The 25,297-nt window shown below is 40.8% G+C and overlaps 2 protein-coding genes across 4 annotated transcripts in view; one reads left to right on the top strand and one right to left on the bottom strand.

Moving 5' to 3' along the window:
* Nucleotides 1-856: 856 nt before the first annotated feature.
* tmlhe (trimethyllysine hydroxylase, epsilon) overlaps nt 857-25,297 on the bottom strand; it is a 33,859-nt gene continuing 9,418 nt past the window's right edge. Inside the window, exons 9-11 of one of the 3 annotated variants that reach the window (XR_005078477.1) lie at nt 21,980-22,164; nt 6,231-6,292; nt 857-1,100 (exon numbers count right to left, since the gene is read on the bottom strand). The gene's annotated coding sequence lies outside the window, so the exon portion shown is untranslated. Of the gene's footprint in view, nt 6,293-21,979; nt 22,165-23,381; nt 23,569-25,297 lie in introns of those variants that run through there. The other 2 variants (XR_005078476.1, XM_037118950.1) reach the window with 2 other exon arrangements.
* Nucleotides 15,818-25,246, top strand: LOC119030954 (V-set and immunoglobulin domain-containing protein 1-like). The gene is made up of 7 exons (XM_037118953.1): nt 15,818-18,213; nt 18,323-18,483; nt 19,266-19,473; nt 22,019-22,174; nt 22,719-22,835; nt 23,233-23,377; nt 23,476-25,246. Exons 1-7 carry the CDS (start codon nt 18,171-18,173, stop codon nt 23,570-23,572), a joined length of 927 nt encoding a protein of 308 aa, XP_036974848.1. The 5' UTR covers nt 15,818-18,170; the 3' UTR covers nt 23,573-25,246.

Below are 25,297 nucleotides of genomic sequence, written 5' to 3' on the forward strand. Positions count from 1 at the left end.
GCGGGGGTGGGGAGGGGCGTCGCTTTCGTGATTCGTTTGAAATTATTCCACAGTGAAAAATGTGAGGACGTGTATATTCAAAAAGAGTCAACATATCAGCCCACAGTTTGACCAGTTGTCATTCGGTATACAAGTGTTTTCTTTGTTTGTCGAGCATTTCTTCAGCGCTGGGAGTTTTTTCTGAGGGGAAGGATTTATTTGATCGGGATAGTTGACGGGGGCAGCCGGGGGGGAAGAAGAAGAAGAAGAAGAAGAAGAAGAAGAAGAAGAAGAAGACACAGGGCAGAGACGGTTTCACAAACTCAATTGGCGCCGTTACACATAAAGACTTCGATACCCCAAAACATCCGTCTAATCAGTTGTGACGCGGTGATTCTTTAGGGGAGAAAATGTGCAACAAATAGCCATTAATTGAATTAACAACCAAAAAAGGCCTATAATTCATCAGAGTTATCGTTTACTTTTCCTATAGCACTCACATACACTGCATCTCCAGTGCTCAGGTTAATGCACAAAGGATAAAAGTAGTTAAAAGTACTTTAAAAAAAATAATAAATCTATCTATATATATATATATATATATATCAGACTGGATAATCAAACCTTTTTTTAGGTCTTGAAATCCTCCAAATAAAAGTTAAAGGTGCAGTATGTAAGAATTGGCCACCTCTTGAATTCGTATTCCAAACAGCAGCAGAGTAACTGCTAGCTACAGCTGCTGTTAGCTGGTTAGCTCAGTTAGCAGTCTGGACCACCGGAGCTGGTGCTAACCGGTTAGCACGCTAGCTTCGGTATATATCTCTGTAACACAAGAACATCTCTGACATGACATTCTGACATTCTTTGATAATTTTAGTTTTTTTTTTTTTTTTTGAGAACGTTAAACTAAAATTCTCACATAAAGCACCTTTAAAGAAACAAAGTTAGATCCAGATGGACGGTGGACTTTGTGAGGAAGACACGAGAGAGAGCAAAAAAAACAAAAAAAAAACCTTGACTGCCTGTTTTTTAGCTCCAGCCGTGGTGTAGATCAGCATCCTCCTCTGTGTTGTCTTCCCTTCAGGCGCTCACAAGGCACGGAGCAAATCTACCATCGTGCCCTGTAGCAAAAAAAAAAGAAAAAAAGAAGAAAAGTGATTGGCTCATTAGACGACGCGGCGCAGTGTGGTCCCCGAGAAACATACAAATGCACAAAAAAAGGGGGGAAATTGTCATTCACAGATCCGTGGGGACAAGAGGAAGATGGCAGGGCTGCAGGAGCTTTCAGTTTATCATCAGAAACGTCCCCTCTGGAAAGGTGTAGCGCGCACCGGATGTCTTCAAAAAAAGGAACGCCGACGAGAAACCAATTTGTCTCTGTAAGTCATCGTGAAGTTTGTACAGTGACGTGACCCGAGCTGTGATCAGAGTTGAGTATTTTCTTTTCGTTTTAAATCTTATGCATCATCGTCGTCATTGTCCTGTAGAAGATAAAAAGAGAGGAAAAAAATACATCCGGTTGTCCACAAAGATTTACGGGAAGTTGTCTAAGGTGGGCGAGAGGAGCAGGAAGACGTACCGAGCGGAGGTTTAATGTTTCCGTCTGCAGCTGAACAATCTGTCGTTTGTCTCTCAGTCAACTGTGAGGTCCAAAGGATTTCTCGACCAAAACATAGTGATTTTACTCTTAAATGTGAAAAGGGAGGTTAAGCTGTTGTTATTTATGAGAGAGTCAACAAGTGCCAAAATGAACTTAAAGTAGCAGTGAATATCGTGAGAAAATGGCCTTTGGGAGCAGGTTCTGTTGTGTTATTTAGAGAATACATATTCAGTATTATACTGTGACTGGTAAGAGTAATGGCTAAAATTTAAAAAAAAAAAAAGGTGGTATATGTTATCGTGCACAAATACGGAGTTCTTTCAAAAGTTGCCAAATGGATGTGAGTTGAGACTGAAAACAGTAGCATCAGTTGTTTCAACATGCAGTCGCCACACCTCGGTTAAAAAAGCCCAATACCAGTTTTTAAAGCGTTCTCCACCGATTATATTGGACTCCTAAAAAGTTGTTGCACTTGTGAAAAGGGTCCAAATTGATGCAGCAGAGCCAGAAAATATTGGGCGTGTTCATAAAACCAATCTGATGCTCGATACTGAAAATGACGTAACGGATAAACTGTGATAATAATGGGCGACGGGAAAAAACTCGCCTGTTGATACGTGTACTATAATACAAATGTAGCGCCTCTTGTGCAACGATATGCCTTTTGAAAATAAGTTTTAGAAATGCAGGCTACTAGCTTGCTGTTAGCATTAGCTAAACACACAAACAGCCCAACGTTCTCTTATTTATTGTTTCGGTCGGTGTACCACTCAGTCCGCAGTTGGTACATTTAGCGAGTGGCTACGTACGAACACACCCTTTGTCTTTGTTAGTCCACGTATTCACCTAAATCGGGGGTTCGTTAAGCTGTGTGCAGACCAAACGAGATGACGCTGTGTCGCGAAAGCCTACCGTCATTGACGTTCCCGTCGCTGATGTCCGGACATTCATGAACAGCAATGGAGGCGAGGATAGTAACCAGTAATCATGGCCGTTTGCGGACACCCAGATAACACATGTTGTCCAAGACAGGACAAAATAAGTTGCCACTGTGGAGGTAGAAAGTATGACTACCTGGTAAGTTTTGGAAATATGCCTCAGCACAGCACAGTATAGCTCACATCGATCTGATCTCTGTTGCTTGTCTTCTGGCCGACAGACCTGATGAAGCATGAATTCAGGCTTTTAAACAATGTTTTTAGCATGTCCAGTAGCTCTCCTCGCGACCTGTAGACAGAATTTTGGTGTGTGAAATCGGTGGAGTCCACTTTAATTCGTCCCTGCAATTCTAACATGAAAACTGTTTTACATTTGATGCGTCACATGTTGGATTTCAGGGGGTATTCAGGCACTTTTGAGGTGGCATCACATTCATGTGTCAGCTAACCTTGTCCTTTTTTGAAAGCATAAAGGAAGGTGGTAGAAGTTGGTGGATAATGAATGCGAGTTCATCGAAGTGTTACGCTTTCCAGAGTGTATCTGTTCTATTGATTTAGTTTGTTTCTTTTGTTTTGCATCATTTCATCCCAGTTTGCACACTAACAGCTTGTCAAACTGTTACAAGGCAATATGATGGATCTCTACTAAGAGCTGAGTCAGACTGTGACGCCAGAGGATACTGTTTTGTTCCGGTGCGAGACGAGCACATACTGTTTGTAAAAAACAAAAAAAAAGAAGAAAAACATGTGGGACTTAAGGCAACTTTAAGTGTTATTTTTAACCAAATCAATGGATCGTGTTTGACCGGAAAAGAAGACTAATCCATCTACTCTGTGGTTTCAATGAAATGCACTTAAATTTTGTAACGCAAAAAATTTTGTTCAGGTCAATCTTCAGCTCCCAGAAATGAATACGAACATGCCTATTCAGGTGTCAATTCTTTTGAGATTAGTTGATCTTTAATGAACTCCAAGTAAAAAAAAAAAAAACATTAGCAGCCCTTGCATGCTCGCGGTAAACATCACTCATCTCACTCAGTAACATGTATTACCTGCTTTTTCTGGACATGAAATCAGCACATTCATCCCAAAAGCTGTGAGGATCTTCTGTTCTATGCTTTTTTTTTTTTTGATTTTCCTTTTAGGATATTTGCTTCTTTAAGAGAGAAAAATAGATTTTCTTTTTTTTTTGACACATATGTTCAAGGAGTAGAGGAGGAGGAGAAAAAAAGTGTTGAACTGATTTCAATGTGAATTTTCTTGCCTCTAGTGTATATGTGTAATTACATGTGAATTGTACTGTAAATATGATATCTTTCACTTAATAGTTCTTAATGCATGAACAAAAAACATGGCAGTTCGTAATACCAGCTAGCCTCACTGCTAATGGCATGGACAGCTTCTCTAGCATTGGCATACTTCTGCAAACGAAACCTAAAAAATGAAACACAAGAAATACACGGTGTGGACAAAATAATGGAGAAATCGATGCAAAGTCCTCTCGCAGTGACGGAGTTTCCTGGTGGCTCTGAGCTTGTATTGGTTCACCTTTTTTTTTCCTTTTTTTTTTTTTTTTAAGGCTAACGCTAATGCTGTTGAAGATTCCTTAAAAAAAAAACAAAAAAAAAACAACAAATATTACAGTATGCCTTGGTTCACTGTCAGCGGGGATGGGATGGGATGGTGGCCCCATTTACCATATCCTAGCTTAGTATTTACGGGAGATTTCAGCACAGTTATAGCTGCAGTGTTTACCTCAGTCATAGTTCATGAATCTGCTAGAAAAAAAAAAAAGAAGGGCATGATCGGCTAGCTGGCTTATAGAGGCTAGAGGAGCGGGATAGCCTTAAGAAGGCGAGAGGGATGTTCTTTCCTGCTCCTCAATAAGACAGTCATGTGTGCCCTTGAGCAAGGTACTTAGCCAATTGCCCTAGTGCAGCTGCTCACTCGCTAACAATAGAAGTCTGTGCAGGCTAGCTCCCAGAAGTAAATATCTTTAGCTACGTTGAGGGGAATTCTCTGAAAATGTGTTCCCGGGATAAATGTAAAGATAGAAAAACAGCTCCACTAATGGCCCGCGGTCCTGCACAAGTCAGTTACACCCAGTAATTATAGTATTATGACACTTTTTTGTTGACTCCGGGCTCCAAATGTCGGAGTGTTTCATCAAGCGATGGGCTGAACCTGTGAACACAAAACTGTAGTGCGACTTGAGAAAATAGCACGGAGGCCGACCTCCGACGGAAAAAAAAAAAAAAAGAGTGGATCACGACCGTGCAAGACGATCTCATCCACGAAACACCAGAACAAGGCTGACAGACTCCTCACTGTTGGACGAACTTTCGCTGGGTGCGTTCATTATTTTGTATGCACCTTGTAGGTTTTGTTTTGCATGACCTGAGTTTTGGAAGGTTTTTATTTTCATCTATTTTGAACTCCACGCCATCTGATTCATCTCCACGGCCAGGAAAAAGAAAGATCCAGTTGTTTACATGCTCAAATTGCACTTGTTTTACAGCCAGCTCTATAAAAATCTTTGTGAAACAAACTGTTCATAAAAAAAAAAAAAAAAAAAAAAAAAACTGGAAGGAAAATGTCAAGGACGTGTGCATCGTGTGATTCGCGCGAGTCACGGATATGTCCTTCTATACAATGTATTTACTGTAAATCACGCAATTTGGAATAGATGCACCAAGTGCATGCTGTAGTTTTATCAGGTTCAGCATAAGCATTGACATCAGTCGCCCTTCAACTACAAAAGGATGTAAAGGATGCTCACCAGTAGCATCTGAACGTAAGCCATGTGATTGCACACTGAGTGGGTGTTCCCTGTATTTTTCTCTTTAATAAGTTGCCTCTGGTTATGGTCTGTTGTCGATTACTGTATGATGATCCTTGCAAGAAGCTGTGCTGATTCCCAGTTACACACATCAGTATACCTCCCTCTTTGGAACGAAGCATACCAGGGAGACTTTCTCATGTTTAACCAGTAGGTAAGAAAGATTTTCCAACACTTTATTAAAAAAAAAAATAACGTAAACAAAAAAATTGGCAACTAAAAAGAAAGAAAACCCACTTAAAAAAAAAAACCCAACAGCCCGTTTATTTTTCAGTATGAATTAGTAACTGATTTTATTCATTTCTGTGTTCATTTTCTGATTTACTGTATCTGTTGCATTTGTTATGGATTGTTATTCTTACTGTTGTTGTTGTTTTATCATACGAAGGAAAATGTATTTCATCTGATATACTGGCACTGGAAGAAAAAATGCATTTGGTTTTTTGTACTGTAATTGTTTTGTTCACATTGGGCGCTTATTCGATTCAGTTGTTTAATAAGGTGTTTGGTTTCATTCGGAGTACGAGGACTCATGGAATCAACATTTGTGTAGTATGAAGTTGTATTTTTTTTGTCAGTGCAAAATTAATGTTATAGTGTCAATCAGCTTTTTTAGGTGTTTGAACAAAATGTGTTTTTTACAAATACAAGGTGTTCAAGTATGTGGTATCAAAAGGGTTATCATTCAAACAACAGACTTTTTACAAATAAAGGCTTATACAGTAAAGAAAAACGTAATGTCTTTTCATTTGCCCTTTGAGGACTAATTCAACGTCGTTTAATTTGACTTTCTCCGCCAATTTATTTTTATGCTATTAGTCCCCAAAAGGTAAATAGCGCACGATGTTGCAGGAAAAAAAAATCAGGTACTCACCGTCACTTTTGCAGGTTGTTGTCAGAGCTCTCGCCTTGTAGTTGGTGTAAAGGACTGACGGTCTGAAAACAAAAAAATTAAGACGAGCATCTTCTTTTAATTTGGTTACAAAAATATTGCACTTTTATGAGAATATACCTCCTCACCTTATTTCCTGAATAAAGACGCAAAGTGACCCCTGCTGACACGTGTAATATTTGCACTCCCGTTTTGAATTCAGGAACTATTAACACTAATGCAACGTAAAAATATATTCTCCACATATGTAAATCTAATATTAACATGCTAGGTTCTTTATTCACTGTTTGTGTCACCTTGTAATTACACTGATATAGGAGCTGACATGGGGTAATGTTCAAATTAGTGTTATCTTCATATGCATTGAAATATTAATATATTAATTATGAACTTGCAGTGAATTACTGAATATATCAAATGATGTATTCACAAGTAAAAAAAAAACACCAAACAGTTTCTTATTATCGACTAATGTATGTAAAATATAATTAAAGCGGTAGAAAAAATGATAATATATTTGCATGTGTGCTCCCAACAAATATGGCAGCCTGGTCAGTGGCCCTACAGTATGATTCTAAGTCTGGTGTCTCTCTAGCATCACTTCTTAAAGCATCTCCTCTGGTGCAGTATGGTAAAGAGCAAGAAAAGTCCAAGATGGAGGATGGTTGAGTGGGTCATACAGTGAACTTTCAAGTAGTAACTGGTAGCCTAAGTTTGGGCCTAATCCCAACCAAACCAGGACCGCTGAAAGTCACATATCTCACATAAACGTATCGTGCTAGTTTGACTGTGGAGTCCATTCACGTGCAAAACTGATGCTGGAGGAGCAGGTGGAGCGTCGTGATTTAGGCCACTGGCTTGTGGTTGTAGTCAAGACCAAAAGTGTATCCAGACCGAGACAAGACTAATAACCAACAAGACCAACTGAGGCAGGATCAACGCACAATCAAACTGATCTACGCCACATTTGCATACAAACACCCACAGAAGACAAATTGAAACTCCTCTTTTATTGCCATATACATATATACTGTATGTGTGTGTATGTATGAGTGCAATGTGAGAAATGTCGTGATAAAATAATCACAACCATCGCAGGGATTAGATTATTTAACTTTGTCCGAGAGCAAACTAATACAAACACAAAGGAGCTGAAACCAACATAAACATCTTAATTCAACTCTCCTTTTCTGTGTTTTTAACATCCAATTAACACAAAATATGACTTCCTGTGCGAGCATATTTTGCAAAGTTTCCTGTGTGACTCTTGTCCACCATCAGTAGATTTAGCGAAATCCCTGCAACTGAGTAAAAAAAAGAGTAAATTGCGTTCGATGACGATGATGATGGGACGAGACCGAGACCTTCTTGAAACCTGAGCCAGTCTCGAGCGCTACAACACCACACTGGCCAAGCTGCCGTATCCGAGGATTGGGGAGTAAGAACATGATGGTCAAATAGATCTGAACTCTTAATTTTGATTGCTTACATTGTAATTCATGTGTCAATACATGCTTGTTCCGTAAGGGAAAAACATAACTTATTTTACATCATTGGCAAATATATACCTGAGTGAAAATTACATACTGTAGTTCAGGTTGGATAAAGTTACTCTGTGGCCCTTCTGGGTCTACAAAGGACTAATAATTCATCTGTTGTAGTCCAGGGGACGATTGCTGTTGAACCTCTTTTGTCCTCTGATGAAGGACACAATGCTATTTTTGGTGGCTCATTTTTATTTCATTTATTTTTTTATCCTGTTTTGGATGCACTCTTGGCTTGAACCACTGCAAATGTTTCGGCAGTGAAGGTGAAGAGAACGGCCTCTGAATGTGACCGCACCCTGAGCGCAGAGAACAGTAATGATCCAGGGAGACATTTTGAAGTATTGTGTCGCTCGTTTGCCTCTGAGCATTAAGGGAAACAACGTATTGCTGTCCGAAGCTGCTCCCTGATGTATGTATAGATTCAGAGCAGAGGTGGTGGTGTTGGAGGGGCTTTTGGAAACGACCTCTGCACCAACTTTTTAGTTTTTCGCATGAAGCAACAACCTGATTAAAAGCACAATCTACACTCATGAATATACCAACAGTTGAGCTCACTATACAAATGGAGGGCAGGGGAGTTAACATGTTCACCTGGATGTCCACTGGGTCCTCCAGGTTCCTCCCACATTCCAAAGACATGGAGCTTGGGCCCACTGGAGACTCTAAATTGCCTGCAGGTGTGAACCTGAGTGTGAATGTGTCTCTCTACATGTGTGTTAACTACGTGATAGACTGGCAACATGTCCATGCCTCACGTCCGCTGCATGCTGGGATGGATTCCAGCCCCTCAGCAACCCCCTCAGCGGTATAAGTGGTGCAGAAAATGGATGGCTGGTCGGACTCCGCGCGTCAAATTCAATGCATACCAGAGTGTGTTGTTAATCGGAAATTGATGGCTTTAAATAGTCATCAGTTCCAGGATTCGTTAATGATTTTTGAGCAGTGACATCCCCAGACACTCATGCTTCAGTGTCGTCAGGAGCTGGACCCGGGGCCACGTGTGGACGGTGCACATGCATACAAATGACACGCGCAGGTCGGCGGGCAACATTTATAACCCATTATACAGAGTAAATGTTGGGCATTTACATTTTTGAGCAAACCACAGATATGTTGAATTTCTTTGTGAGGCAACTTAACGCTTCTTTAGGTTCACTTTTCAATTTAATGTTGCGACAGCGCCGAGCTCGTGGTCTGGTTACGTGTCCCCTGACATCTTCGGGTGGTTTAATCCAGTGGTTTCAGGCTACAAATGCCGAAACACTGTCTTGACCACTGATCTCTGGTTTGAACATATACTGTATGACATGTATATGTATCAATATGGTGTGCACAAATTAAAGATAATACTGTGTTATATAACCGACCCTGTTGATTCAGTATAATCATATTAGTAGCACAGGAGAAGAATCTACAGCCCTGCTCGCAGCTCTGTGGTGTTTGCAGCTAAGCGCTAACATCGATGACAATGCTAGCATGCTGATGTTTGACAGGTTAAGCATGTTAGCATGCCGACATTTGATAATTACCACCAAACACAAAGTAGTTTTGCAGGTATTCTATCACAAACCAAAGTTTTGTGGGAAGAATTTAACTTTTGAGCACCAAAGCCGTCAATGATTTCAAATCTGCTGTTGCCGTCGCAGTTAAGAGTGCATAAAAAAGGGTAATATACATTCCAATGAACCAAATGGAAATCAGACAGTACGTAATTTATTCTGCCTGTTCTTCTTCTTCTTCTTCTTTTTCTTCTTGGTTTCGCAGAGGACATCAGTTGAGTAGGCGGCTCTGCAATGTGGCCCAGGACACATGTCTGCATGCAGCGCCAACAAGAATGTGGCAGCAAACGGCCGAGACCACCTCTGAATGTGAGCTGAGCGATCAGATTTACCGAATGTGTCTTCGGTGCGTCTTTGGTGTGTACTCACACCTGTACTTAGAGCTGTCCACCTGTGATCCAGTCACTCAGGATGTATGTTGATGTTAAATGATATTGTGACAACGCAAAGTTTAGCAAATTGACTTAAATTGTGTTTCAGACACAAACTGCAAAATGTTGTCGTTTTTTGTGGTTTTGCTGTCAAAACTAGTTTCACATGTTTCTGTATGATGAAATAGCCACATCCTAGCAAGCCAAAAACAGATACCGATCACCGGATAAGCTTCTCGTGCTTGTCAAGGGACGTGATTTCGCTCGATGCTGGCCAGTAGGAAACACACACAGGTGTTAATCACAACAGTAGCAACTGCAGTGTTCCATTCAAGTGTCCCAGTAGCTCATGACAGTGTGACAGTGAGCCAGGACGCACAGCCGAATGGAATCTGGCCATTATTCATGTTGTTAATCACGCCTGTCCCTTTCCTGCTGTGACAAAATGTCTATCGCTGAAGCACAATGATTATATTTTATCTGTTACATTAAAGGAAGACAAGGACCGGACACCAAACAACTGAACAACCATCCGTGGGCCAAAAAAAAGAAAAGATGTGTTAATGACGTTCAACCTGAAATGCCAAATATTCAGATCTTGGTTTAAGAATATTAAAAAAAAGAGTTTCTAAAAGTTGTTCAGCTTATTTGTGGTAGCTCGCAGCTGGATAGCAGCTGTATGTCTGACCTCCAACATGCAGAACAGCCACCTACAGGAGGAAACCATTAAAATGATAGCCACACAGGAAACCTTGCTCTTGTTTTTTTCACCCACTTCTGCCTTTTTCTGCTCTATATCACTCCTTTTTAGAGACATAGCTATTTTACTATAAATAATGCACAGGGCCAAGAAAGGGAGACGCAGCAGCGTAGTTAAAGCAGAGAGGGTCATTCTTTAAGTTCTCAGTATGTACAGTATATAGTACATACTGTATATACTATTAATACTAATATTACGGCACAAAATGACAGTGTAGATGTAGCATTGTGTAGCCAAACTGAGGATGATGAAGTGTTTTAGAGCTGTTTCTCAATATGGGGTCTATTAGCACAGCTGGTTAGAGTGGATGTCCCATTTACAGAGGCTTTGTCCTCTCGGCAGTGGTCGTGGGTTCGAGTCCCAGCATGGGGCCCTTTGCCGCATGTCATCTCTGAAGCTGCATCAATAAAGCCATAAAAAGTGCCCCCTCAAAAACAGAACTTAAAAAAAAAAACCCACAATTATATATCCTATGAAAATGTCACATGTGAACTAGAATTGTGACAAAAAAAATGTTTGCAGTGATATTTTTCCACATTAGAAAATGACAGTTTTTCACGTTAGTCTGCATTAACATTGAATTGCTAATCGGATGTAGATTAGAAAAAAAAATAACAGGCTGTAACAAAACGTGGCTTGTTCACATGTGATTTCCACATTTTTTTAACAGACTTTTAAACGCGATTGGCTAATCCTTACATGTGAACAAATATTTTAACGTAACAGAATAAATGAATAATGCCACAAGTAAAGCCGACGCTGATTTGTGATTTGCTTCTTTATGTTAGAATGAAAACTTTCGCATCAGAGATTGATTGTTAGATGGTAGTTAGGATTAAATTGTTACACTAGGATGGAGACAACAGCACATTTAGTGAGGTGAAATGAAGTATTTAAGTATGATACTGAACGACAGTATGCTCTTACACTCCTTGTACAATCACCCTTCTTCTTAAGATTCTCACGAGAACAGTATTTACACGTATTAACAAGACTGATTTGAAGTAAGACGTCAAATATTGATTCCAAAGAATGAGAAACGTCAAATAGATAACCAGGGCGACCTTCAAATACTCGGGACAGAATCGATGGCACTAATATGCGTGCGGGTCATTAAAAAAGCTCAGGTTTGTCTGGAGTTTACTGTGACAGCATCACCAATAGAGACACAGTAATGGAGCTTTAGATTAATGATCTGATCTGATCATCATGCTTTAACTCTTTAAAACAGATTCGAGTCGAAGTTAAGATGCACCAGATCGACGTTTTCTTACTGTAAGCGGTCGATAGGTTTGTCGCCGGTCACATTTCGCTGGTCGTCTAAGCTCTTTTGTTGTCGTCGTCGTTGTTGTCGTGTGTTTGATATATTTCATCGTGGTTATCCTCCTCCGGTTGTGTGACCTGCGTAATGATCCTCTCGCGGCGCGTTCAGCCTTCAGATACAAGGCAGATTTAATGCACAGGTTTGTCTCACCTAATTGATTTCTTTTAATTTACTCTCTGTCGCCTCTGCCGAGCACTTTCGACAGTTGATTACGCCGCTAAGAGAGTTCACCTTGAGAGGAGCTAAGGTATATAAATAATCCGTGCAAGGATGCAAAGAGATCAACCTATATCAAGTCACGATCAAATTATACCTTTTACAACTCAACACAGTAATCAGCAGTTGGAAAACAATTTCAAAACAAGGATGTATACTACGAAATGCAACTACTACTAAATACTGCGTTTGCCTCTCAATGCACAACGGTTTTGGCGGGATGTCTTTTATTTGTATTCTCATCCGTCTTCCCGTGGATTGGCTTTTTCCACATCGGAGTGCATAGCAGCTCCGTTGAGGCAAAATGCGCCTTCCATTTCTGCGTTCTATTGTCAGCACTCCATATAAAAACATAAAATATTGAAAGGGTCCATTAACATGGGTCAGGAATTGATGGTTGTTGCTCTGTGGGGGGAAAAAAAAACTGAAAGTGGTCAAAAACGCAATGAATGCTTTGGCTTTGTGGCCCAGATTGGCTGCTTGTGCTTTTCTGCCATTGACGTGTTTTTAATAAATTGTTCTTAAATGATTCCAACCGATGCATTAAAGGTGACCTGCAGCCTTCATGGAGCATGAAACATTAATCCTAATGCAAAGATAAAATAAATTACATAAACAAAGGCATATGACTGTAGACTTGACAACACAGAGTTCCTGATTCAGGGAAAAGATGTGCAGTGTTCAAGAGATTTACCGTAGCTGATTTCTTCCCGGATCGTCTGGCTAGATAATGTCCGCTAAAATCATCAATTATTCACTCAGCAAACGGTTAAATCTGTTTACCCCCCAAACAAGAATCACAAATTCTCTCAGCGTCTTTGACATGATAAAAATGTCAAGCAGCAGCAGCATCAGCGCGGTGTGCGCCCATCTCTTTTTCCCTTTTTACAGGATGTTCGTCTATGTGTTGCCATGGAGTTCTTGTTTGGGGGTTGAGAAAAGAGAGTGAAGGGATGAAGACGAGTGGAAACATAATGTGTCTAATAAAATATTAAGACACATCTCTTTTATGCAACGTGGCCAAGGCTGAAACCACTAAACCCAACCCAACCCCCCCCGAGGGGCATCATGTAGAGAATCTGAGGGTATAGCACAAGAGGCAGAAAAGTCTGGTGGTGGTGGAGTAGTCAAAGGTGAGATTATACTTATATACATACGTGCAAAAAGAGAAAATATAGACACTGCATAATGAATGATGAATCCACACATGGCGTCTTTGTCAAAGGCAAATTCCACAATTAACTGTGGCTAACACTGGATGTGTTTGAGATCGTCACTGCCCTTCAACATTTGCATGATCTCATGAATATCATCAGCACACATAATCTCATTTCAAGACAATATTGGCTTAATCCCATTTCCATGTGGCCCCATCAAGCCCCTCAGCGACAGAGTATCAAGGAGTATTGGTACGTGATACGTCACCGGCAGTCGTGGTGTTAACGCCTTTTCCTTATCGTAATTTTATCTAGAAAGCCATTGAATGCTAATGCTAGCTGTTGTCTAATGGAAGGTAATCGGTTATCAAACCTGTTGACTATGTTTATAAAACCTGCACCTGGGAACGCCGCAGTACAACAATTGAGGTTCCCACATTAAGTTTAATATTAGTAGGAAATGGCTGCCATGTCATCATTTGCAATCAAAGTGGTGGAATAACAATGTTGTGTTAGCTAGTTTGCTACCAAGACATCAGCAGACTAGTAGCCTATAAAGAAGAGAAACATTCGACATTGAAAAGTCAGACAGTCCTCATAACCGGGACACTTCACTATCCAGACGAGAATTAAGTCTCTCTACCTCTTGACGTGGATGCACAAAATGGAGAGTTAGAGCTCAGTGGTAGAGGCGAGGGCTGTGTTGGGGTTGGGCCATCAAAATGTCTCTCTGGTATTTTTTAATTAGACATACAGAAAGGCACCACGAGTATCACTTGAAAACACAAACTTCCTCCAGCCAAGTGAAATCCTTCAGTTAAATCTTTATCGGGATCACAAGTCAAACGCATAAAATCAGACTTTTCTGGCGAATCTCAACAGCCGGCTTCTCAATTTGTTTTGGCATTTTCCCTGGATTGAAGTCAGTCAGTGAAGGACAGATTTTAGATGATCAAAAATGCCATTAGACAAAGTGGATATGGGAACATAATGTGTCTCAGGGAGGCTTAATGTTTCTCTTAGCCAATAAGGGTCAGCTATGTGCTTGCTCCTGTATTTATTTATTTATCTATTTTTACAGCAGGAGCTTTATGAAAGTTATATCCTAAATGCAGCACCGACAGGCTGTCAATTAGACGGTTTGCTGATATAAACCCTCTCCCTTCCTCTGGCCCTTGTTTCATGCTCTTATCCTTCGACAGTTCGTGATAGGTCACCTTCTCTGTACTTCCAAAGATGACAAACATATCAGGAGATGTTGCCTCTGACTATCAGCGTCTCTCTTTTTTTCAGGTTTATTTGCACAATTGTGTCATTCTCTGTCAAAGCGCTGTTTCATGTGTGCATTTGATGCCGATGTGAGCTGATAGTTCAGTGTCACTGCGTCCGGCTTTTAATGCCAAGAAAAGAGAGGACGCAACGCAAAGGAGACCTTTCACTCCCAAGCGTGTCGGATGATGTATTCACACCTCCGTTTGTTGTCGTGTGTTGTTGTTCTTGCATTAGAATTTGATTTTTGTACCGTCCTTATGTTATTTTAAAAAGCGGTTGCTTGGTGCATGTAGGGACAATATAGTATAAAGTCGTGCTAAATGTCTGGCCTGTATATTTTTGCAGTTGAGAGCAGGAGAGGAGGAGGAGGAGGAGGAGGAGCGAGGCCGGAGTGGGGCGCTCTCGGCTCTGTTGCCAACGGCTGCCTGGCGCTCCCCTCACCCCATCAACACACACACACACACACACACACACACACTCCAAATCTAACAGCCTGGCCTGCCATCTGGTGGCCGACTTCTGAGCTGCATCTCTGTCTTCCTCATGGCATTTACAGCATCACGACCAAAACACAGATAACATAAATGCATAGATCACTGCATTAATCGACTGACGCATACATGATTAAATGCTGTTGTTATAACCTAGAAGATCCCCTCAGACAGGTCCGTCAAACAGGAAAGGAAAAACACCACACCTCAAATGTGTACTCGCTGTCTCTGAGCCAAAGCTCTGACTCACACCTCCTCACAGTCTGTTGACAGGGAAACACTGGTTGTAGTGGGCGGATGAATAAGTCTGTGTGGAGGTATTACACTGAAGCCTGCTGGAGGTTTGAGTAGGACACAGTTCCAGGCCCGGCAAACTTCAGCTCACTGTGCGAGACAGCTCCCTCCACGTTTGTGCTCGCTGGGGGGCGGATTCGTCATCGGCCCTCCAAACTCGCTCTCAAAGTAGTAACTGAGGAGTCATTAATGTGATGGTGATATGATGGAGGGCAAGTGCTAAGAGGGTGAATTAATCAGATAATGACTACAGTCTATCAGACGTGGGCGGATTGATCCCCGAAGTGTTGATACTAACAATATAGATAGATAGATAGATAGATAGATAGATAGATAGATAGATAGATAGATAGATAGATAGATAGATAGATAGAGCCTCAACTTTTACTTGTGTTTAGCACTCATTAGCAAATATTAGCATGCTAGCAAGCTAATCTTAAAACATGATAGAAGTGCTGTACGGATTTTTGGAGGATAACCCGGAAAGTTAGCATCACCTTGGATCCCTCGACAAAAAACCTTGTGGGACTTTTAATTAGATTTTCTATTATTGTAGTCAACAAGTGTCTCACCGCACAATTACCGTACACATCTCTGTAAACTGATTGACTAGTAGAAGAAAAAGTTTAAATATCTTTTAGCTGGTGGTAACCACAGACCTTATTTCAGGCATTCAACCAACAACCCTTTCAAAAACCTCATTGACTTTGAGACGAGAAATGCTAAGTTTTTATTTTTAACTCCACAGCTAGCTAAGTTTTAACGACCTTAACTGACCCACCTATTGAAACACGTTACCTTGGATAAACTTGTGGATTCCTCCAGGTATGAACATTGTTGGAAACATTTGGGACATATTATACATTGAATTAAAGCAAAAGAGAAAGTCAGCAAGAAGATATTTTTACACAGCTGTTTGTTAGAAGTTTAATTCACATTATAATGACAGAACATGATGTCTACTGTCCTCATACAGTGAATTTTAGAGATGATATTTCTCTGTTTTGGTAAAAATTGTGTAAACCATAAATGTAGATAGTAAAACCTAAATCGAAACTTTGCACACCAAATGACAAAAAATATTTTCGTAAAAAGCTTCACAGTCATTCACAAAAAGAAAACTGACTTGCAGGTTTTAAACAACATCATGTGTTTGACATGTCAGACTAAGAAAGTTTCCTGGTGCGATGAACAAGTCTGAATGTATAAGCAACATTTCCAACAACAGTCTGGTTTTGATTTTTCCAACTTGACTTCGTGGAATCAGAACAAAATGCAACATTCATTCACCCCCTTCTTTATCACTTATTTACTCATGCTGGCAACTCGATTCTTCATAAATCTTTCTCGGTCTTGGTTTCTGATGAGTTGTTCATGAGTCACGCTGTTGATTTCATTTATTCAAAGACTGCCTCTCGTTGCTGCAGCACGCTGTTCTGCCCGAGCTGCCGACACATGTTGTTCCGTTCAGGCGAAAGTCTTGACATCGTCTCGCTTCCCAACCTATCACGGAAGTGTCCTCTGGATAATGAGCTCTACACGCCTCCCCTCCACTCCCCACATCGCCCGCTGCCTCCCTCCCTCACCCCTCCAGTCACCCCTGATCAACAGTTTTCACATTGTTAATCACTTATGTCAGCTTCTGGTAATTATAGACAATTAATCATGTGTGATTCACTGTCTCTCTCTCTCTCTCTCTCTCTCTGACTCTCCAGCAGCATTGTGCTCTACGCCGTGTGAGCGAGAACGACAGAGGTGAAACTGCCTTTATTAAGCAAGCAGCAGCAGAGAGTGAACTCCCCAATGATAAGCTGCATGTTGCAGTGCTCTGGCTTACACTTCCTTGAGGCGAGCGATAAAGGCCAGGTGGAGATTAAATTACATTAATTCCGTCGCCAAAAGCCCTGACCCAGAATGACTTACAAGACAAGGAGGATGGAGTGATGAGCTGTGGTGAAACTACTGCCAAAGCACTGAAAAATGAATTAACCATCGGTGTCGCAGCACACTGTGGTCCCTAACCTGCCGTGTAAAGTCAACAACCTTTAACACGAGGCAAAAAAAAAGGGGGGGAGAGGCGAAACACAAGAAACAATCTGAGGAGAGAATGATTTAATACTGGTGAAAGCTTCTGATAGCTAGATAATGTTTACATCTTGAAATAAGGACTTTCCACAGCACAGTAATAACTTAAAATTATTAGTCAGTTTTCTTTAGCTACCATGAGTCGCTAAATACCAACAGATACGACTTCGTAATCAAGAAACCAAGTGACTGTCTTCCCTGCCTGTGGAGGCCTGCCCTCACACAACTCAAGCTAAACGCTGTTGTGTTTATATTCTGGGATAACAATGCATTTCAGACTGTTGGTTGTTGAATTGGTGAGAATTTAACTGACCTGTAGAAGTGACAGAAACTAGTTGGGAACTTAAAATCGCCCGATTAGCCGACATTAAGCAGAAACCAGTTGGAAGTTTCCTGGAAATGTATGAAAGACTTTACCGTAAATTTACTGGAAAATAGCAGAATGTTATCAATAAATAATATTGGGGTAGATTTAGATCAATTTTGGTGTAATTATTGTGGTAATCTGGGGTTTATTTAAAATAAACCCTCTGCATCGTATCGTAGCTGAATGTTTTCCGTCATCTTTCATTTTTTCATCTGCTCCCACCCAAAACTATTAACGGTTGGGTTTTTTTTTTTTTTTGGTTTGTTTTTTTTGAAAAACAACAGAATCTACACACCCAGTCTGGCAAACATGGATATGCAAACACCGTGTTATCAACATGCACAGTTATCAGCCAGTCCATTAACCAGGCTGACTGTAACCTTGCCTGCGATACTCTCGACTCTCTTCCGGGGCCGCTTGTAACAGTCGGCGCTGTACAGCAGAGAGCTCAGAAGCTCTGTGAGTTCAGTCCAGTGAAGATGTTCTCCACGCTGCCATTGTTGGTGCTTATAAGCACAATAGGTAACTACTTCTCTTAATGACTTGTTTTATCTTGTGTTTCATGGTGCTTCAAGTCAAGAGCTATGAGCTTCGGATCAAATTTTTCTTGTAATGTGATGTTGTTTTGCAGGATGTGTGGAGCTGATCACAGTCAGCACTCCGCATAAATATGTCAACGTGACGACGGGTGGCAGCGTCCTGCTCCAGTGTACGTTTGACACCATTCAGCAGACCTCCGGCCTCCTCATCCAGTGGGACTTCGTTTCAAGGTCCGACATGACGCCACAGCAGGTAGACACGCACGCTCGGACCTCAGAGGCACTTCTGATGTGCTCAGATTTCGATTTAAAATGAAAATTACCAGGTGGATCAGGATGTAGTGACTTCCTTTGTTGTTAGAAAGTGAGATCGAACATAATATTTCCTAGAGGACAAAGCGGCTCCTTTGTCTCTAGAGTTGGTTGAAGTCCAGCAGCTCACCGTGTTTGTTCAATGACTGCACAAGGCTTTGAGTGGTACTGTAAAGACTTCAGTCATTTCAGTGCTTCTTTCAAGTTTGCAAATACAGGAGAGGCATGTCGCTGTTTGAACCTGATTATTAAAAAAGCAGCAGGCCAGTTGGACTCACACCGGGTGGTGTGATATCTCATGAAGGAGCTCAACATTTTTTCAAAGATATTAAAAAAAAAATCACTTGTTTTTTTTTTAAAGTTGCATCTGGTGCGCGCTCACACACGGGTTCCCTCCTCTTTTGTCCATTGTGGCGCCGGACTGTTTGGGTCACACCTCACTGAGTCAACAAAGGCTGTGATTGATGAGTCAGATAAAAGCTAATTTAGCATAAAACACCCTCCTGAATGATGAGCGCGATTATTATTCAGGGTTTTTAAATGAATTCAACAGGAACAATAATGTAGAAGTCATTCTAGTGTAGGGCAACTGAGGACAGCTTTAACTTTAAATGATAAATGCCAAATGTTTCTTTTTTAGAAACTAGCCCCAGCCTCTCTGATATTGGTGTGAACAATATCAAGTGTCTTCATTGTGTTTAACCTGTTGCCATGTGCCTCCAGGTGTATTACTATCAGTCAGGAAAAGAAATTATCGGAGATGAATACAAGAGCAGGCTGCAGCCGCCGCCGTCTCCCGCCACGACCAGGAACGCCTCAATAATAATCAGCAACATGCAGACATCAGACGCCGGAGTCTACACCTGCGATGTTCACAACATCCCTGACGTGGACGGGCAGACTCAGGTCAACATCATGGTGAATGTCCTGGGTAAGTTTTGTTAACTCTAATAAACATGTTAAATACACAACATGAAACACTCTCAGTCAAAACAAAAGAATCAGGCAGTGTGGGATCATGGGAGGTGTTCAAATCCATTGCATGACTACGTGACTCAGGGAGAAGCGTTCATGGGCGAGGTGACATTGTGTTCAGTCACGTTCACCGACCTGCTTCCTTTTCTCTCCGGGTGGAAATGATAACAACAGGCGACCCAATGAAACACTCCATTACCTTCAGAATTAAGGATTTCTCCGCGTTTGACTGACTGTTGGCAACATTTGGCGATAAAATATAGAACAAAAACCAGCTGTTTTTTTTGAGACATTTTCAAAAAACATTTGCCATGTCAATCATTAAAGGAAAGTTCACGGATGCAGGAGCTTTGAATATTTTGCAAATGCAAACTTGAGAAATATTCAGGCTACTTTAAAAGTCAAGAGAGTTGAGTGTGAACGAATATAATCTGTAAACATCAGTCTCGATTTAATCAGGCAAGATAATCAGTACCACTGTGAGAGTGTATAGTGGGACACACCCATCAGCAGTATCGGCTGAATATTTGGACTTAGGGTAGAAAAGCAGAAGTTGTGGATTGTGACTGTATCAGCGTTGTGCTCTGATGTTCCGCTTTTAAACTAACCATTAATTGTGAAACCTGGCGCTGCGTGCTCAGCCATTATTCTCCTGCTCGTACAGGTGTGGCCACCTGAAAAGGGAGAGCCAGAGTACGCAGTTCAAAATCAGCCTCTGTGGATTACTGCCCGTATGTAAAAACTGTAACCAGAGCAACGGTGCTTTGCTTTTCAAAGCGCCATCTGAGATCACTGTACGTGTCATCAGTGCTGCAACACTAACACATCTATTAAAACAGTGGCCCTGAACGCTGCGATTAAGGGGAATCAAATTCAGTTTGAATCCGCTCCATTCACCGAGTTACCATGCAGGGGGACGACCACGCAGGCCTCGGTATCCTCCTCACCAGTTTCCATGGTTACTGCAGCAGTCTCCTCATTGTCAGTGTTGGAAATTAGAGTAGGACTGTGACTGCATCCTTGTGCTGCATACAGAGTATACATCAGCATCTGCTGCACGCCGAGCACACACTTCATGAAGAATGTTTGCATACATGCCGTATGAATATGTACGGCTGTTCTCACGCTGATTATCCACGGATGAAAGATTTGTTTTATCATCACCGACTGTTACGCAGAGTTGCGGTTACATTACAGGAGAGTGAGCAGTCGATGGTAAAATTACAACTGTCAGGAAAACACGGTAGATATAAAAAAAAAAAAAATATGTATATCTGATCTGAAAAGCCCAACGATTAGTGGAGAGGCTCAGAAAGGATTCAGTCACAACTCAGGAGCAGAGAGCTGTGAGTCCTGCCTCACGATGACTAATGGAAAGACATGTGACCTCCTGTTTGATTAACAATAAGCAAACAATCCGCCATTTTAACTCTTAAACAAGATGCACACGTTATCTTCTCCCCTGCTTGGTAACAGCCATCATTAATGAATGATTAAACTTAATTTTAACAATGAAATGCTTTATAAACCCATTTATAAAACAAAATGTTTAGTGTAAAGTTGCAACTGATGTTGATGATATTTTGTAAATGGGTAGTGAGGACTGTGTAGTTCTGATTAATTATAGAGTATTTCATTGTTTAATAACTATTAACTTAAGTTGAACTGGTTATAAATTGACCTTTTATTGACGATGGCTGTTATAAAGAGTTATAAACCTCAATCTTGATGCGACTTATTTCAAAATAAGCAAAGTGTGGTTTAAATAACGGTCCAAGAAATACACATTACGACTCCCATCTCTCATAATAGCAACAATTCTGAAGTTGTGATTGCAGTTTAATCCAAGTGTGTTTTCTAAAGTAACGGCTGTGATTTAGGCACAATACTGTGCAGATTACTATTAGTTTTCACCTTTAACGAACACACTGATTTAGTCTCAGTTGTTACTGCTGCGTCTGCTGCCATTACTCGCGTCGAGTGATGTGTAAGATAATCAAAGTCCTGTTAATAAGGATCATTTTGCTCTTCAGCCAGTTAAATCTGAGGAATGAAACATCACTTGAAACCAGCCAGCATCATAATTAATCATGCAAATAATAGATGTGGCAGCATTTTGTTAATGGCCACAAGGTGGAGCTGTTGGACCCGTGCTTCATTATGTGACCCACTGTTGCAGAACTCTGACAACATGTAGGTGATTATACTTTTATATTTTTACTTAAGTGGGACTTTAGATTTAAGTATTTCTTCCACCACTGTCTGTCAGTATGTTCACACTGGCTGGATTAAACTGGCAGTGACTGACAGAGCGATGGACAGTGTGTACTACATCATATATTCCATATATTTGAATGACCCAGTAAACATGAACATATCTCACAGACCTCAAACTTCAAATTCTGTAACCCGACCTCTCAGGAAAGCCGATCAATTCACTCCGAGAACATAAAGTCGCCTACCGAACTGACACCTTCTTCCTGTTGTGGTGTTTTTTTCAGAGAGGCCCTCTTCTCCGTACTGCTCCGTCCACGGGGATGTGGAGTCGGGTCACCTGGTCACTCTGACCTGCCACAGCGAGCGTGGGAGCCCTCAGCCCAAGTACACCTGGACCAGACTGGATCAGACCAAGACGAGGAGGCCCATCCTGGGAAAAGGTGAGGGCTGCATGTCAGTGTTGTTGTGATTTACTCTGCGAGTACATTTACTTTGGTAAGGTTTTTTTTGAATACTTCCACGACACTATATTATTTTACTCACTACGCTCCATTCATACGACTACTGTAGCTGTGTCAGAGCCAAAGTAGAGCTTTTTTAAACTAATTTATTTTACTGACAATCAGAAAAAACAAAAAAAAACAAAAACACTGATTGTGAGAACCAGGAAACGGATGACATGACTATTGTTAGTATTCAGTATGTACCTACATAGATGTTAATATATGTATCATTTACTTTTACTCATCCTTTTGGTACAAGTAGCTACATTTATTGGCAAAAAATAGTATTGATGGTGAAGTAGCCACACACAATATCACACACTTTTACTCAAGTGCTCTTCGTCTGGGTAACTTTTTATGATATTTTGAATAATATCTTTACTTTTACTCAAGTACGACTTTTGGCTTACACTTGATATTTACTGTTAACACGTATGCAAACATCCTCTCATAACATTGTGTGTGTACTTTGTTTCTGCAGTGACCACGACCGGAATCCTGGAAATCCGAAACATCTCCCAGTTTGAGTTCGGGGAGTACCAGTGCAACGCTTCAAACGCTGTGGGATTTGCAGTTTGCGCCGTAGAGCTGAACCCCGGTGTGTTTGGAGCTTCTTGTTATTGAGAATATGTACAACAAAAAGTACTTTATCACGGCCATCATTGGTAGATATAGTTTTCATAGTAAATATCTCACTGTTAAACAATGAAATCCTTCATAAACAATTCATTCAGCAGTTGCAAATGTATAATGGCAACCCTAATAATGTTTATAGATTACAGTATTTATCAATCATTTACAAAGTAGTGCAAATGCAACTTTACAATAAACAGTTGCTTAATACATGGTTTACACAGCATTTAATTGTTTGTTAACAGTTTAATAACAAACTCTACATTTACTATTTATTAATGATGGTTATTATAAAGAAAAACAAACCCAAACACATATAAAATGCTCCTTTAATGGATGTGAAAATGTCTTGTTTTGTGCAGATGTGTCAGATGGAGTGATTGCTGGCGCTGTGATCGGCGCGTTGCTCGGCTTCGTCCTGATCCTCCTGGCTGTGTGGTTCATCGCTCACTCCGTCAAGAAACACAAGTACAGAGCGGTGAAAGCGGCCGAGGGCAACGAGATGAAGTGAGACTGAGGCCTCCTGGACGTTGTTTTGTCTCATCATCATGTCGTCTCTGATTTTTTTGAGTTTTGTGACTTTCAACTCTCTCTCCGTCCACCAGGCGGAGCGCTCCGCGGGCCCAGGGAGCCTCTGACGGCGTTGCCGTGGCAACCACAGCCGGCAGCCTCCACGCTGAGGAGGATGAGCCGGGAGCCTAAAGGAAAAAAATAAAAAACAGCTGGAGCGACGTCAGAGCAACAGGAAGTCCGCGATGTTCAGGCTTCAACATGCGTCATCCTCAAAGGGAATCAGTGGGACGGAGCTAATGTTTGAAGATTGAAGTGTTTTCTGAATCTGGAGGGTTTCTGTTCTTATCACTGATCGAATCTTTAACACCTTTTTTTTTTCATGTGACTTTTTATTTCTGCTTAACATTGGCTTAAATGTAGACATAATGTTTTAGTGCTTTTTAGAGCTTCTACAGGACATTTATGTAAATGTGATATTCCATTTTTTTGTCATGTACAATGACTTTTTTTTTAAATAAAGAAAGACATTATTGTGTTTAAAACACTCAATTTTAAGTCTTCACAGTGATAAAACACCTGAAGTAAAAATATTACAATTGGCTATCGGGTCAATACAAACGTGTTTGACGTGTAATTATTTTATGTAAAAACCTGATTGAATAAAAGAGCATGTTTTCCAGTCGCTGAGTCATGGAGCTCTTTCCTGTCTGGACCATAACTGTAGATATCAAGTGTCATCTAGGTGGCAGCAAAACACACAGTGAAGCCTCACACTGTGATGCTGCAGCTCTCATTCAGGTTCGAGGCCCTGAGATCTCCATGGAGATTTCATTGTGTGTGTTTCTTTGGTGATATCAAATCTTTTCAAAGGCTGAGTGACGTGAAATCAAACTGTCCTATCGAGCACTGTGACATGAGCCCGACTGTCGTCCCCGTCTTGTCCGTTCAACAGGAAATCCCTCCGTTAAAGAGAAGACTGAAGTGTCAGATACTCTTTTCCTGCAGACTCTCCTTCAAAATAAGAGTTCACTTTTCAATATCTTGGCCAGTGCACATGTGTAGTCTTCATATAATTCACCAATTTTTGTATTACTTTATAAAAGATTAAGAGGGAAACTGTGGTGACAGCTTGCAGGGGGATGAGTAAAAAAGCCAGGAATCACTGCTGTGGATGGATTACTCATCATTTTTGTATTTCACCATAAATAAATAAGAATGTTAACAGCTTGACACAGCTAAATATATAAACGTAATACAAAACAACCCTGCTGTCTCTCTGCCAATACCACAGTTGTATGATTATTCAACACCTTCAATATGTTTCCTGTAGGAAAGCTGGTTGACATCTTTATGGAGCCAGATGGGGAATCGACTAGCACCAACATAACTTGGCTAAAACTAGCTTTTCGCATTCTTATTTGCATGTATAATGCAAAGAGTCTGCACAGCCATAATGTCCCACATATTGTTTTGTCCATTATCATGCTCAAATACAGGTTGGTGATGGTTATGTGTGGCAGAAATTTGGGACAGATTCACTATCTTTATCCACTGAAGGCACAATATTTTTGTCCCAGATTTCTCTGATGGTTTTATAAGGTATATAAGGTATACATTTCAGATAATAGGTCAAAAATAAACTTAATTAACATATTGTGCAAATATGTAAATTTGATTAGTCACTGCCAGATCTAATTCCTTACATTTGGTCCTTTGAAGAGAGGCTGTCGAGTTTATATCTCAACATTTGGAAGGAACAGCATGAAATGTTGCACAGACGTTTAACGACTCCCGGAGGATGAGCTGTAATGGCTTCGGTGTAATTAGCTGTAACTGTTATGCATTTTTCACGAGCTTACATGATTTTTATGAGCTCAGAAACAACAAACCGATTTGAAAACGTACACGTTTTGT

The sequence above is a fragment of the Acanthopagrus latus genome, chromosome 13 (genome assembly GCF_904848185.1).
Source record: "Acanthopagrus latus isolate v.2019 chromosome 13, fAcaLat1.1, whole genome shotgun sequence".
Classification (NCBI taxonomy): domain Eukaryota; kingdom Metazoa; phylum Chordata; class Actinopteri; order Spariformes; family Sparidae; genus Acanthopagrus; species Acanthopagrus latus.